The sequence below is a fragment of the Maylandia zebra genome, linkage group LG19, assembly GCF_041146795.1.
Source record: "Maylandia zebra isolate NMK-2024a linkage group LG19, Mzebra_GT3a, whole genome shotgun sequence".
NCBI lineage: Eukaryota > Metazoa > Chordata > Actinopteri > Cichliformes > Cichlidae > Maylandia > Maylandia zebra.
In genome coordinates, this window is record NC_135185.1 from 29,123,064 (window position 1) to 29,138,442 (window position 15,379).

Consider the following 15,379-nt stretch of genomic DNA (forward strand, 5'->3'; position numbering starts at 1 on the left):
TTTCTGACTCTTATGCATGAAGGTAGATTCCTATGATCATTAGGAGGACACTGTGTTGTCAAGGAGTCCGGACAACTCAGTTTCCTGCCTTCTGGATAATTTTGTGCAATTGTTCCAATTTGTGCAATTTCTGTTTTTTGTTTGGGGCAATAAATATACATGCATCATGAAATTTATGCATATTTTTAGTATTTTTTTTTTTTAATTAACATTTAAAACTCGGTTGTAAAAGAAGTGTGGGCTTACTGAAATTTAATGTGCATTTATTATAAATTTGTGATGATGCATAGCAGTGTCTGTTATCTTGATGTTTTAACAAAATACCCTAGTATCAGGCCTTTGACATAAAATCAGTTTATATGTTTTAAGAGCAAAGTCTGTGTTAAAATAAATAAATAAATAATAAAATGACAGACTGGAAAAAAAGGGAAGGCTATAAAAACACAGATTAAAAGCTTTGGGATAATCTATGACACACAAAATAATGCCACGGTGAACTGCAGTTTCTTTCAGCTCAGCACAATCTTCAGAATAAAATCTTTATTTTTAGAACCCATCTGAAAAGAATCATGGATACTTCTGTTGCATCTACTCCTGTAATGCACTGTATACTGGAGCTATTCAGTCATCTCTTGCTCGTCTACAATTAGACCAAAATCCTGCAGCCAGATTACTGACTGGGACACAAAAGAGAGTTCAGATTACTTCAGCCTACAGTGGCTCTATGTGCATTAGAGAGTGTGGTATAAATTGGTGCTGTTTGAAATCAAAACAGTAAAGTGTCTTGTGTGTGCCTTTGCCGAGACTGTGGAATGATCTTGCAAGTAACCTCAGACAAGCATCAACGTGACTATCTTGAAATCTGAGCTGAAAACAGACCTGTATGTCAAGCTTCTGGAAGCAGCTGATCTCTGGAAACGTGGATGGAGGAAAAGTTCTTGTTGTGTTACTTTATGTAAATACCTTGTTTCTTCTATTGTAAAGATTTTTGGTTTTAAATGTGTTATATAAATAAAATCGATTAACTTACTAGTAAACATGAAGCTGCTTCATAAAGTATTCAGAAAGGTTACTGAAGAGAATTAGAATTAATTAGAGAATTATTTTTAAAAAATAAATGAATAATAATAATAATAATAATAATAATAAATTGCACAATACATTTTTAAGCAGTAAAATGCTGGATGTAGCAAATATGATCCAGAGAAGGTTCAATAAACACTCCATTTAAAAAATAATAATCATTTTCTGGGAATTATTTCCTGGTTCGGGCATTACAGGGTTAAGTGTTTTAGCTGAAGGCAACTGGACTGGATATTTAACCTAAGTGGGGATTTTACCTTGAAGGTGGTGCTGCAGGTGGTTGACCCAACCTGTCATCATTGAGTCATTAAGGTCGCAAGGGTCAAGGTGTGAGTGGGAGCTGAATTGCCTAAGAAGAGGCACCAGATAGCCGACATCTCATAGACGGCTGATAGTTAGTATGACAGACCACAACCCATGTTCAGTGCTGGCCACTCACAGTGGACATAGACGGCCATCTTTACTCATCTCTCTCAAACCAACTGTCTTCTCCGTCTAAAATGTGAACATTTAGTAACCTCTAAGGATATTTCCTGTCCTTTAAGTGCTACTGAGTCCTATCCTGAGGTCCTGGCTCTGCTATGTCGTGCATGTGTCTGTGGTTATTCTGTTGTTTCCTGGGCGAGTCTGAGCACTCGTCACTGCATTGCACTTCTTACACAACATTGTTCAGCTTGTGTTTAGGTCCACCCAATTTGTCCTGGGTTGAACCAGTTTTTGTCTGAAGGTTTGCTGAGTACACCAGGATCTTATGGGTGGAGAAGATAAATACTTCATTTCACATTGTAATTCATGGTTAATTCACACAGTTACTGGTTACAGTTACTTCACAAACAAGTGTAAACGCCATAAACAAAGCGTCCCTCACATTAAACTGATAATACAGGAAAATATCTCTGATGTTGGAATTTCTTTAGTTTGTTCCTGAAGTTCAACTTTCCTCTGCTTTGTATTCTGTTAGCCAGCTTTAGTCAGCTAAGTCCAGTCACGTTCATTTCCAAAGCGCTTTCACATTAGGTGAACTCAGCTGAAATGAAAGAAGCAGTGGATGATCGCCTCCTCCTTCCCATTCAGTGAAAACTCAGAGCACCTCCTTGGGGTAAGGAGGTGATCAGGTTAAGAAGTGGTTCTCCTTCATCATGGAGAATCCCAAATCAATGGGCATGTTCCATGAAATCTTAAAATCCCTAGCCTGTAAAACAAGGATGCTACCGAATTAAATCAATAAATAGCAATATTTAATGGCCATAATGTAAATAAAATCAGGATTCCCAAAATACTGCTACATTATTTTTGGCACCGCAGTTGTTGTATTCTAGTATTCCATCTTTTAATATTCATCATGACTTTATTTTATTTTTTTGTTTCTTTTTTATAGGGTTATTGTTTTAAATGGACATGCATAAAAATATAAACATTTTTATCTGTATTTATAAATTTCATACTAGGGAGGAGTAATGCCTTATAAATGATAAATTGGAGCCTTACTAATGCCTTAATAGTTAATGGTGTGATATTTTTATAAAGTGTCACTCCTTCATTTTTCCTTGAATGCTACTCCCACTGAGTTTCATCCATAGAATGGCAGTGATTTTTGTACTGCAGGCAAAGTATTTGGAGTTTTGCTTAAAGAGTTGATTTTTAACCAGACATTCCTTCTTGTTTGCTAAACCCCAAGCAAGCTTTCATGTGACCTTTACTAAAAAAAACATTATTCTGTCTAAGGCCTGTTTCACACGACTATGAGATTCTTGAATCACCTGCCTGACCATGGGTCTGATTACTTACACAGTCTGGGCAAATGATCAAATCTCCAGAGTTACTGTGGTTTTAAACACTGTTCATTTTACAATTAAAAAAGGACCATTGTTCTCCTAGACTATTTTATAGACAATTTAAAGTGTACAAGTTGATGATTTTAACATCTAATAAAATCACTGTGCTTTCATAAACTATTTCATTAAAGGTTTAAGTACATTTGTCAGTGCAGACAGATATCAGTGGTGCACTGTGGATGCATGCTGGTTCACTAGTGTTTGCATATAAATCCAGTAAATGCAAGACCTTTTTTTCTCTACATGGTTATATATAGCGGCAGCAACGAACGCAGCAAAGGTTAGTAAAACACCTGTCCTGCTGCATCCCATACAACAGAGGACAGACAAAGAGAACTGCACAAAATGATTGCCAATCACACGTTTGGATAGCAACTTTAAACAGCCACAAGGGGGCGGTGTTACTTTACTTTAATTAACATTACTACAGCGTCAGTAGACTTATCAGATAGAAACATTGGGAACTGAACATGTTAGGCATGGAGTGTATTTCCATTTATGTGTGTTAACAAAGAACATTTTCATATATAACGTGATACTAATATCGTTATTGGAAACAGTTTGGAATAAGGAATCACGTTGCGGCGTTACCTTAATTGTTATTAGCTAATTTACTGTTAACTTACGGCGTAAAAGAAAGCAGTGTCAGATTACGTTTTATTTTTATTTCAGAAGTGAAATTTGATTGTAAACGGCGTTTTAATACTGTCTATAGTTTATCCTCATGACCCAGACAGTCAGTGCTGTACTAGGCGGCAGTAGCTGAATGAAGCAGACGGGAGGAAGTGGCTGTTAATGCAGCTCCACACCTTTCCGGTGTAGCAGCACTGCGACCAGCTCCACTCAAAGGAGAAAGGCGAGAGCTGGGTGTATTTCTGGAGAAAGGAGGGATAGATAAGAGGTAGGTAACTTATATTGGAATTAACAGTTTAACCGATAAAGATATGTCCCAGTCATTTTGTCATTGACGTGTGTATTATTCGTCCAGATAAGATTAGTTTTCTTAAGCTAACTACCGTTAGCTAGTTAGCCCGCGGCTAGCTAGCTAGGCAACAAGCTAGCTAATGTTAGCCTACTACCTGTGTGAAACAGCCACGAGCGATAGCTAGCTAATTTTTCATGTCTGACCCTCCCACCGAATCTCATTTCAGGGGGGACAGGAGTTACGCGAGTGGGTACATGTGCTGCTGAGTCACAGAGGTTATTCTCGAAGTCGTCCCTTCCTGCACAGCAAAGTTTCCCCGCACAGCGCTTGATGGAGTAGCCACAGAAAGCAGCTTTTCTCCTTTGGTAGAGAACAAGGGCGCACCCGGTGAAGAGGACCGCCAGACACCGACACCACAAGGAATTCACAAGTACCGCGGCTTTTTGAGGGGAGGCCTTATATACTCACAGCGTCTACTACCCTTCACTTTTTAAATCGACTGTGCCCAAATTTCACACACCGCTTTGTGTTGTTTTACACAATACAATGAACGCACAGCAGCCGCTGGTGTCAAGTTCTTAACCTCACCGTGCCATGTTGTGTATAGGCCCCGAAACCCGTGTGATTTACTGAAGGTAAATGTCCCCGCTCTCAACAGGATCCTGACAGACTTTAACGAGAAGTCCCGAAGTCCTGATAAGGTTTGACATGCTTAAGGACTTTTGACTTTCTAACCTTCAGTCGCTCTTCAGAGACATGTTTTCACCAGTAAATATATTATAAAAACTGAAGTTGTAATCTTAAGTGAGTAATTACCAAAACGGTATCTGAAACTTTTCTCAGTAGGCGCAGAATATATATGCACAAGAGTTCAAAATGGGGAAAATGCTCTCAAAAATATTTGGCAACAAGGAGATGAGAATATTGATGCTTGGACTTGATGCTGCTGGAAAGACAACAATCCTTTACAAACTGAAACTCGGACAGTCTGTGACCACAATCCCTACAGTCGGCTTCAATGTGGAAACTGTGACCTACAAAAATGTCAAGTTCAACGTATGGGATGTTGGAGGCCAGGATAAGATTCGCCCCCTGTGGCGACACTACTACACGGGCACCCAAGGGTTAATTTTTGTGGTGGATTGCGCGGACAGGGATCGCATCGACGAAGCAAGGCAGGAACTTCACCGCATCATTAATGACCGGGAGATGAGGGATGCCATCATCTTGATATTCGCCAATAAGCAAGACCTTCCGGATGCCATGAAGCCACACGAAATCCAAGAGAAGCTCGGATTGACCCGCATCAGAGATAGGAATTGGTATGTTCAGCCCTCCTGTGCGACCACAGGTGATGGACTATATGAGGGCTTGACATGGCTAACCTCAAATTACAAATCTTAATGATTGAGTTGCTGACTGTTTTAGGTCAAAACTATAATAAAGTTGCAAGTAACAAATAACTTCTCAAAATGAGTATGGTTAAGAAAAGTTGATTATTTCCCATTTATTTTTTATTACTATGTTTACCCCATGACTAATTTATCTCTAACTGGGTTTGCCGGCTTAAAATTCGCTTGTACTCTGTAGCAGGCCTATATCACATTCATTATTTCTGGGGCTTGCTTGATGAATATTGAGTTAATTGGTCCTAAGGTTGAAGCCACAGAAATCACCGCCTTTGCCTATTCTTTCTCCTGTTTTGTATAATTTTTCTAATGAAGCTGAAGTTTTTATCTTAATTCTTGGACTAAAGCTTGTTTCAAGGTTCTTCGGTCTCTGTTGCATTGAACTTGGATTTTTTTTCTTCTTCTTCTAAGGTGAGCTCTTTAATGTTATGTAGCCTACATGGAGGACTTTGACATTTGTTTTAAGACAGTACTGTGATGAAAAGTATTCATTCTCAATGGTATTGAGAAAAAAAAATTTCACCAATGCTTACATTTCATTCTCACCAGTTGGGGCATCAGAGGAGGGAAAATAATGACTTTGGACATGTTTTGTTACCCCTCTCGGTACCCTTATGTGGGCTATATATTTAACTGATTGACCTTTTTGTGTCATGTCTTGATACCTAATTGTGCTGAATATTCAACAAATAGGCCTCCAGTAACTTTTAAACATGCTTGTCGGGATGCATTTTTGATTTTTGGGTAATGCGTAGTCTGTCGACTCAATCTTTCCAAAGGAATGTCATTCAGTTCTGAGCTCTCAATCTGATACCACAGTTGATTAGCCTCAGCAATGGGACATTATATGATAGCCTATATCTGTAGCATGAGTACGAAAGTACATTAACCCTACATCAGAATCCATCTGTCACGCAGTCAGAGGGAGCTGTTTACTGGTGAAATGTTGAATGACACTTTGTGGTGCAGCTCTTACTCCTATTTTGACTGGGGGGTACCATGTACAGAACAATGTCATTGTAATGTCTTATTAAAAAAGTGATTTTAAATCTTCTATGTCTCTGTTTTTTCAAGAGTAAATGTAGTTGGTGGTTGACGCAACATTTTCAGGTTTTGGTAAACTTTTAAAAGCAGAAAAATGTAATAGGAAGTTTGTTTCAATGTGTGAGAAACTCAAGCTTACAATTCAAGTGTTAAAAATTCTCCCTCTGCTCAGTGGTATTCTCCATAAATGTTTATATGTTCACCCCTTAGACTAAGTTGCTGGCCTCAGTTCCCTTGCCAGTAAATGGGGGGGGGGGGATGTACAAAACAGGAAGTCCCGACTGCTGTTCTTTTTGGAACAACAACAGAGCCACATGGTAGTTTGCATGGCATTTGGAAGGGCAGCGGAGATGTACAGCTGAATTGCGAATTCTTTTTGAATGTTGCTTGTGAGCCATAGTTAAGTTGATGCTGAGCTGTCAGTTGTAACTTCCTGAGTCTGCCTTTGCTTGGGACCAGCAGTTTAAAAAAGTCTTGGTTGCTTTTATTCAAGCTGCCCAATAGAAGCCCTGCTGTTCAGAAATGAAAACTCTGTCTGAGTAATGCTCTGTGATTAAGTGAAAATATAGTTTGCCTGTTGGATATAGCGGAGAAACTGCTGATGGGAACAGATGTCCTACTTTTTAAGGAGCCTCTCATGACCACGTTAAAATCATTTCTACATCCTTTGAAAATGCCAAAAGCTGTATAACAAGGGAAGTACCATGAATAATCAGTGTGTACTCTTACAAGATAAACACAAACATAAGTACCAACTAGCAGACTAGGAATAGTTTTGCAGTCTGTTCAATTCATACTTCTAAAACATGGACTTTCTTGCTGCTTGTATGCACTACTTCCTAGTTTAAGCAGACATAGTTGTACACTACATTGTCACTGAAATGTTTAGGGGTTAGTATTCCTCATAGAATATATTTTTGCAAAGTATGTCTTGTAAATATTTTAATTTGTCAGTTAGGACATGGAAAACAAATGTTTCCATTGAAATGTTTTTTGTTTTTTTTTGCCAAAGACAGCACTGCTGGTGTTCACCAATCATCTAGCTGCTGTGTTTAGAGCAACAAAAGGTTAGCTAGCATTATTCTACAGATGTCCTAGAGTTTTTTGGCTCAGCATGCTTAATGACCTTGTGTCTTTTCCATTGAAACTGACACTATGAAAGCTAGTCATAAAGTGCATGTTTGCATTTACTGCAAGGTGATGCATTCTGTTTCATATGTATTATCTTTTTTCTTTCTTTTTTTATCGTGGCAGCATTTGTTTTGTGGAAAATTTGGTGTTTAGTGCGTTGCTGCAGGGGCCTCAGGATGTTTGCTTTAGCACAACGGAGGTTTCCGTCAGACAGGTCAGGTGACATCAATATGACTCTGCTTCTACTGATGTTTCACGCAACCCACATACGTAAAGCAGCAGTGATTTATGATCAGCTACAAACACTCAAAGTATTCGAAGGGTACATGTAAATAGTTGCTTTCAGTAAGAGCTAGGTCTAGGGCCTCCATTAGACACTGATGGCAGCTTAATTGGGCTGTAATGGCCACTTTGGTTCCCACCACTTCATTACAACCATATGATCCTTACAGCTTTATTGGCAACACTTGGGCCCCGGGGCAAGGACAGAGAGTGTAAGCAGGTTTTATGACCTCTTCTCTGTAAAGATGAGACCTCCCGGCCCTTCTGTCAACTCCTCCTGCGCTCAGTAAAAATTCCTTACATTTCCTGTGAGGATAGCTTAGAAATGGGTGTTAGGTCACAGAAATCATGAATAATGAAGCTTGTTCTTCTTTTTTATGAAGCATTAGGGTTGTCAGGTTTTGCAAAAAAAAAAAATGTAGCAAATTTGACTGTTTTTACAGCAGCAAAGAAACAGGTTCTGTCAGGACCACACCAGCAAATGAGGATAATCAGCACTTGTTTCTCATGAGTCACCAGTGTCATAATTTGCAGAATAAGTAGGGCTTAAACTTCCACTGATCTGTGCAAGAATGTGTATGACAAATTTGTCTTAGCCGGCCAAAACGCGTGTTTGTTGGTGTGGTTCCCAGGACAACGGCCTGATGGGACCTCTGCCAGTGTGGCCTGGTGTTTTTGGTATCACACTGGTGGCTGGCTGCTGCACGTTTCCAATGAGTTCCTCTACTCTTTATGGAAAGAGGAAGAGTGGGGAGAAATCGAAAGATAACCTAATCTTTGCAAGTCAAGTTCTGCAATATTGGAATACCTTTTATTTTTTAAACTGAATAACGGCTTGTCCTTCATTAGTCAACTTCAAAAGTTTTTAAACTACTCAGGAGAATCTGTTGTGGGTAGTATTGTAGCTGTACTCCTCCCATGCTTAGAATTGAATTGTGCTTGTGGTTTTCAGGGGTGTGGTTTGTCTTCCTCACTTGTCTTCGCTTCCTCTAAACTCCAGCTGCAGATAACATTTGTGAAGGTAGGTGCTACCTTCACAATGCTCATTTTTCTGACTGCAGGCCCTGAATATAGTCATCGCCACTTTAATGTTGGCCTGCAGGACGACAGCCACACCCTTCTAGCTAATCACTCAAGGATTTGAGATGCATGCACAACACTAAACACCATTATTATTTATCTGCCAAATGGTAGGAGGGAACACCTACTTTAAGCCATGGTTTGCAGAGCTTAGTTCAGTGGCTTATTCTCAGGGACAATAAAACAGCCTCTTTGGTTATGAAACTACCCTCTATCACTTGCTCTCTGTCCTCTGGTTAAATCCCGTGCCCCTTCTTTGAGTGCGTTGTTAATAATGAACTGCACAGAGCTCAGTTTAAAACGGGTCCGGAAGTGGCTGAAAGTCGTTTTAGGTTTCCTGTTGAGGTTAACACTGTAGAATGCCATTGTAAATGCTGCATTTCTCTTTCGGTACCGTAGCTGGGGCTGGAATTTGTTTTGATTGCAGGTGTTTTGGAGTAGGTTTTGCTCATAAATGAGGTTTCCTACAAGCATGTTGTGGTTTTGATAGTGAGTAATGCTGTGCAGTGCAGGCCAGTTACATGAGGTTGAAAATATGAGGCTGTGATATCCAAGGTGCACTCTGGGCATAAGTCCAAAACGCATTCCATTCATATCTGAAGTGAGGGTTGCTTACTGTGGTGAAACTGCAAATTCAGAGAACCAGAAAATAACTGTTAAGTGTTGGAAGTCCACCTGACATATCCAATTTGTTTGTTATTGCACAGACAAAGTGCTCATACAGGCATTAACTAATTTAGGTCACAAAGAAAACCGTTTCGCTGGCTGACATCCAATCTGTTCAGTTTTTGTTTTTGTTTTTTTTAAACCTCAGAGCTGCTATTTATTTTCCGTTACACATAAATGTGTCCAGAGAGTACTCTTGAAAAGTGATAAAATGTTTATGTGTGCACCAGTTGAACTGTGGAACAATGTACTGTGCTTTTTGAACAGCACCACAAATAGAGTAAAGAGTGTTAACCATCGTTGCTTTCAGGTGTCAGAAGTGCTACAGACTGGGAGGAGGGGGGGCAGGCATAAATGGTGCTGCAGTTTGAGGCCTCTCGAGCGTCTTGCTTGCAAGGAACAGAAATTTAAGTCTGTTTCTGAAGTAAAATGAAATCAGTTTGATTGTTTTTTTAGATTACTTGCTTATTTAATGCATTGGCCTAAGGCCTATTCATACAGTACACAGAACACTGACCTCCACAGTGTTAAAGGATGAGCCACTAAGCAGTGATTATAACACTGCACTGTGTACTACTATAGACAGAAGTCATTCACCCAGGAGCAGTATCCACCAACCGCATGGAGTCACCCACAGCCTTCACACACTCGCTGACAGGATGATGAAGATCCATGCAAAGTGAACTCAGAGACTTTTCTCAGGAGCTCGCCGCCACACTGTCACACTCCATGACTGACTACATCTGTGTATGTGACAAGATCGCTGTAATTACAGCAGAGTCAGTGTTTCGCGTGACAGTGCATCTGGATTAAACAACAGTTTGGGTTTGGAAGGAAGTCTCAGATCTGTGGCGAGCCAGGCGATGCGACACACACTCACTCACACACGCAGTCCGGATTCAGACTGTTATGAGGTAATGACTCAGGGAAACTTTACACAAAAGCACACAGCTACACTGTTTCCCTGCTCTAAAATTCTTCCTTCTGTCCTGGACCACCACACATCTTTAAAATGACAAATTCATCACTGCTCTAGTATGCCGTGGAGACAGCAGTCACAGGAAGTGAAGTCACAGGACCTTTGGTATTTCAACCAAGGGATCAATAAACTACTACTACATTTTTTGCTGACATCAGTAAATGACCATGACTGTGCCACATACACTGCACATATGTATATATACATGTGCGTGCATATTATGCATATTATTTTAAAACCTAATATTGCCTACAAAGACAATCAAATGACCTTTGATTAACAAATGTCATTACAGGCATAGCGCTGACATTAGTGCACTAACAGGGATGAAAGGAGAGTAAAGTGTGTGCAGTATTCTCACAGTGCTCCCCTCTCAACTGCAGCACAGCTGTCTTAACAGCACCCCCGCCCTCCCCCTGTTCCCCTGCAGGGGTGTGTTTGGGGGGGGGGGGGGGGGGGGGGGGGGAGCATTGTGTTTCTATAAGCTAGTTGTCCCATTGGGCTTTGCTTCCCTGGCACGGTACCACCTCTTGCTCTCAGATCCAATGAACAATGAGTGCTGCAGATTATTAGCATTGTTGTGTCCCATCTTTCCAGATGAGGATAAAGAGATAGCTGAAAGAAAACAATGCTTGGTAAGCGAGGTCTGGCCTGCTCCCTCTTGGTGCACCGTAAAGTTCAGTCGGGCTCAGATTGCTATGTAAAATGGAGAGGGGGGGGGTGTCTATGTCTGTGGATACACCTTTGCGGAATCAGAGGAGTCACTCTTTCATGCAGGCCTTCTTCTATTTTTAATTAGCCCAGTTTGGTGTCTATTCTTGAGCCACTCCCTTAAAGTTTGTGAGAAAATGAGTCTTCCTTTCTGGAGCAGTGTCTCTTGGCTCCAGGCAGCGTGATGATGGTGACACAAAGGATCCTCTGTGTCACTTGGCTGTGATGCAGCAGAGTTGAGCACACCACACGGACTGCTGGAGTCAGACTCTCCTCCACCCATCTGGTATTGGGGGGAGTGCTGCACTGCTGCCTCATGTTAAATTGTTTTACAAGAATGCTGATTATGGAATCCATTGCAGGTGTTCACTAGCCCAAGACAATAATTAAACTTTAAAAAAAAAAAAAAAATCCCAGTATGCATTAGATACTATGGACTTGTGTTCCAAATACAGGTTTTCCACACCATTAAGAGTTATTCCTACTTATAGCACCATCTGTTGGCAGAAAATGCCCCCATTCTGTCTTGATGGTTACCAGAATCCACAGTCATGTGCATGTGTGTCTGATATATATGATAACAGATTACTGAGACACTGCTGCTGCTTCACTGTGGGCTGTCCTCATTTACAGTGGGCCTTCCTATTCCCCTGTTGTGTGAGCCTAATTAGTCATCTACAGGAACAGCACAACTACACCGTTTTAATTATTTTTGGTTAACATTTAAGGAAAACACCAGGGATGGGGAAATATATTTTGAGTTACTTAAGTGGAAGACCTATGGATGGGGTGGGGGAGAAAGTGTTGACACAGAATAATGGAGCTCCCCTTTACCCCTCTAATCTCCTCAGTAACCCCTCTGGGTCCTGTCCCCACCACACTGGGGGACATGGACTTATTCCCAGCTGTGAGTCAAATTAATTAGGCAAACGTGTCCCAGCCAAACCAAAGCAGACCTTAACCGCAAGTTAATTCTGACTGTAACGGTCCAGCTGCACAATGTGCAAGTGAGAGTGGCACAGGAGGGCCACAGGGAATGATTATCTTACATGATCCGCTGTAGTTATTTATAGTAACTGTAAATAAAAATTAAAAAGCAATTAAACTCACTTGCTCCTTTCTTCATAGGCATTCTCATCGACCAACATCTGTAATCTGATTCGATCCCACCACACCTCTGCCTCTCTTGATCAAATGCTGGTTAACTGGTTTGTTAGCTGGAACAGAAAGGTATACACATACAATTTTCTTCATGTTTTCAGATTGCTTGATTTCATGTTGACTCTATACACAAAGCTAAAGCACCTGCACATGTAGTATTATTAGCCACTGCTCTGCTCTACTAATAACGCCAACTCTTAAATTCAGGGAAATTTATATACAGTGGGCTTTTCTGCCTATTAAAATAGGTAAGTGTTGCATTCATCCAGTGATCATGTTGGACCATTTCATTAATGTGTAATCAAACTTGGATCTATCGTACTATTTCTTTCATAAATCAATTTGAGTATTTAGGGGGATCTCATCCTGTCAACTTCAGTATTAACATTTTACTTGGCCTGAGTGTTTGAGGACAACGTGCTCATTACCCTACAGCTCTACTGTGTAAACAGACAGCAGCATGAAAGGCTGTGAGGGGGCCCCTGCATGCCTGTGGGAGTATGGGGCGTACTTCATGGTTTTATGCTTGAAAAGGAACCATAATCTTCCACCTAATCTGGGGCTTTGAGTGGAATTCCCCTCACATGGACGGCAAAAGCTGGCATTGCAGATCTCTGTTGTCCTCCATTTTTAAAGATTGGGGACCCCACATAAAGATATAGATTGAAATTTTTAGTTATACATTAGATTTGTTACCCTAACCTCACTTCATATGAAAAGTTAACAAAACTGTCTTCACATCTTAATATTTAATTGTTGAGCGAGCAGCCTGGCTCTTTAATTAATCAGTGCACACAATTAAATCCTTTCCTAAGTTTCAGATTTTAAGCAACTACTTCTTACAAGTGTCTGAATTTACATAATTCACAAGATGAAAATCACAAAGAAAACCACTCTAAACACCACTTATCACTGTCATCAGGTGCTTATTTCTGCATGAGGTTATCTATATTTTTATGTAAACATGTAATTGTACATATTATCCAATTATTTAATTATCACTTGCTAAATATTCCAAGTTTAATGACATACAATGGGAAAATATGTCTGTGCTCAAGAGCAGAAGTCCAATAGGTTTCATGTTTGCAGCTTTTTGCAGATGCCTAGGGCGTAAAGGCTTCACTTTCACATCTGCTTAACTGTATTTTGTATAAACAAGACGAACTGCAAAGACCCAGGGGGATGATGCCTCTTGCTCAAACAATGCACTTGTTTCTCCGAGCTGTCCTTCACATGTCTGCCATCTAGCTTCACAGCAACAGAACTACATGGACTGAAAGGGAACTCTACTGTTTTAAAGAGCAGGAAAAAATAGTGTCTGTGTGTTGATTTAATCATGTGTGCTCCAGTCAAATAACACACACAGTAATTTAACAGCATGCTCCCCTTTAAAAAGTTAAAAAATTTAATATCTTAAACAAGCTCAGTACACTGTTGCAAGTTTCAATGTCACAATCGGAGTCCGATAATCAGGCTTTTCTTCGAATGTGCAGAATGTGGATGTCTGGACTGCTAAATTCTGGGTCTTGTTTCTCTGAAGGAATCTCCTCACAGCAGAAGTTCTGTTGCAGCAACTTAAAAAGAAATGAGAGCAGGTCAGACGATAGCTATGACAAATATCTCCACTTAGTTTGTGGGGGGAAAAAAAACATAATTTAACCTCAAAAAACTGCCTTTCCACTTCTGGGTTGACACCCTCAGTGCGCTGCTCATAGCAGCAAACAATGCAGGTCTCTGGTCCACAAAGCAGCTTCAAGCTCTCCACCAGTGGAACAATTGACTGTATGGAAATAAGATGACTCACAATGAGACATACAACACTTTTTCAGAATGATTGTAATGTTGCAATCTTGTAGGGGATCATAATGGATTGAAAACTACAGGAAAGTACCTGCTCATAATAGATGCAATCTGCCATAAGGACATAATCTGGGTGAGGCAAGAATTCAGACACATCTTCACCCCTGTAATATTGAAAATAAAATATTAAGCATATGCTGAATGTCCCGCTGAAGTATTACTGTGAAATTTATATTAGGAGCATAAGACAAATAGGAAATGTAAGTACAAACCATTTCAGTACCTTGGCAGTTATGGATCCACTGCTAATAAGCGCCTGGTTTTCTTGGATGTTCATCTTCAACAGGGTCTGTAAATCTTCTAGGTCTGTTACTATTACCTGTGCTCTGCAGGAATTTTGTTTTAAAAAATATTAATAAATCACCAATACTGACTTTTCCCATATGATTACTAAAACATAGTAGTAGTGCAAGGAATGACGTTTAAATATTTTGATATTTAAACACAACACTAAGATCACATATAAAAAACAACTCACCCTAGCGTTGCTACCATAAGACCAACTACTCCCGTACCAGCTCCCAACTCTAGCACAGTCCTACCAGACCAAACGTTCACACCTGAAGACGGATCGTAAAACTGCTTTGTCTCTAAATACTTTGCGAGAACAATAGCTGCATCCCACACAACGCAGCCAACATCTCCCAAGAAGCACTGCTTAACTTTTAGGGCACAACCGTCGTTTCTGTCTATTTCTCTGACAAAATATTCATTCTCGTCCGCCTTAGCCGCCATGTTGGCCAAAACAGAAACAGAAATAGAACTTCCGGTCTGATATATTTTTCTAAATAAAAGACTTACCTCGCCCAACATTAGGACTGGTGCACAGAGTTGTGCTTGATGCTTTAAAAAGTTATGTATTTCTAATATTTCTATTTTATTATTTTAAAAATACAATCATAAACAATGAAAACTCTATGGCATCACAAGATACGACAAGAAATACTTATCTTAATATTTATTAAAAAAATAATACAATTAAAATGACATTTTAATAGCAAAAAATCAAACAGAATTTAAACAGAAGTTGCAAAAAAATTTAAAAATAAAATACAGTTAAGTTAAATTAAATTAAAGACATGAACGTGAGCGATGATTAGCGGGTCCTTCCACCGTAGCACATTTTAAAATTATTTAAAATTATTTGAAGCGTACCAAGAACCATGGTTTCTGTTAGAGAGTGAAGGCTTATAGGGATTTCTTCTTTTTTTCT

General features: G+C 39.8%; 2 protein-coding genes across 2 annotated transcripts; one reads left to right on the plus strand and one right to left on the minus strand.

Moving 5' to 3' along the window:
* Positions 1 to 3,479: 3,479 nt before the first annotated feature.
* Positions 3,480 to 6,305, plus strand: arf6b (ADP-ribosylation factor 6b). Its single transcript, XM_004540617.5, has 2 exons — positions 3,480 to 3,819; positions 4,070 to 6,305. Exon 2 carries the CDS (start codon positions 4,720 to 4,722, stop codon positions 5,245 to 5,247), a length of 528 nt encoding a protein of 175 aa, XP_004540674.1. The 5' UTR covers positions 3,480 to 3,819; positions 4,070 to 4,719; the 3' UTR covers positions 5,248 to 6,305.
* A 7,388-nt stretch (positions 6,306 to 13,693) lies between these two features.
* Positions 13,694 to 14,914, minus strand: vcpkmt (valosin containing protein lysine (K) methyltransferase). Its single transcript, XM_004540619.6, has 5 exons — positions 14,645 to 14,914; positions 14,379 to 14,492; positions 14,198 to 14,270; positions 13,967 to 14,086; positions 13,694 to 13,880 (listed from the first exon to the last, which is right to left on the minus strand). Exons 1-5 carry the CDS (start codon positions 14,899 to 14,901, stop codon positions 13,776 to 13,778), a joined length of 669 nt encoding a protein of 222 aa, XP_004540676.2. The 5' UTR covers positions 14,902 to 14,914; the 3' UTR covers positions 13,694 to 13,775.
* Positions 14,915 to 15,379: the final 465 nt, after the last annotated feature.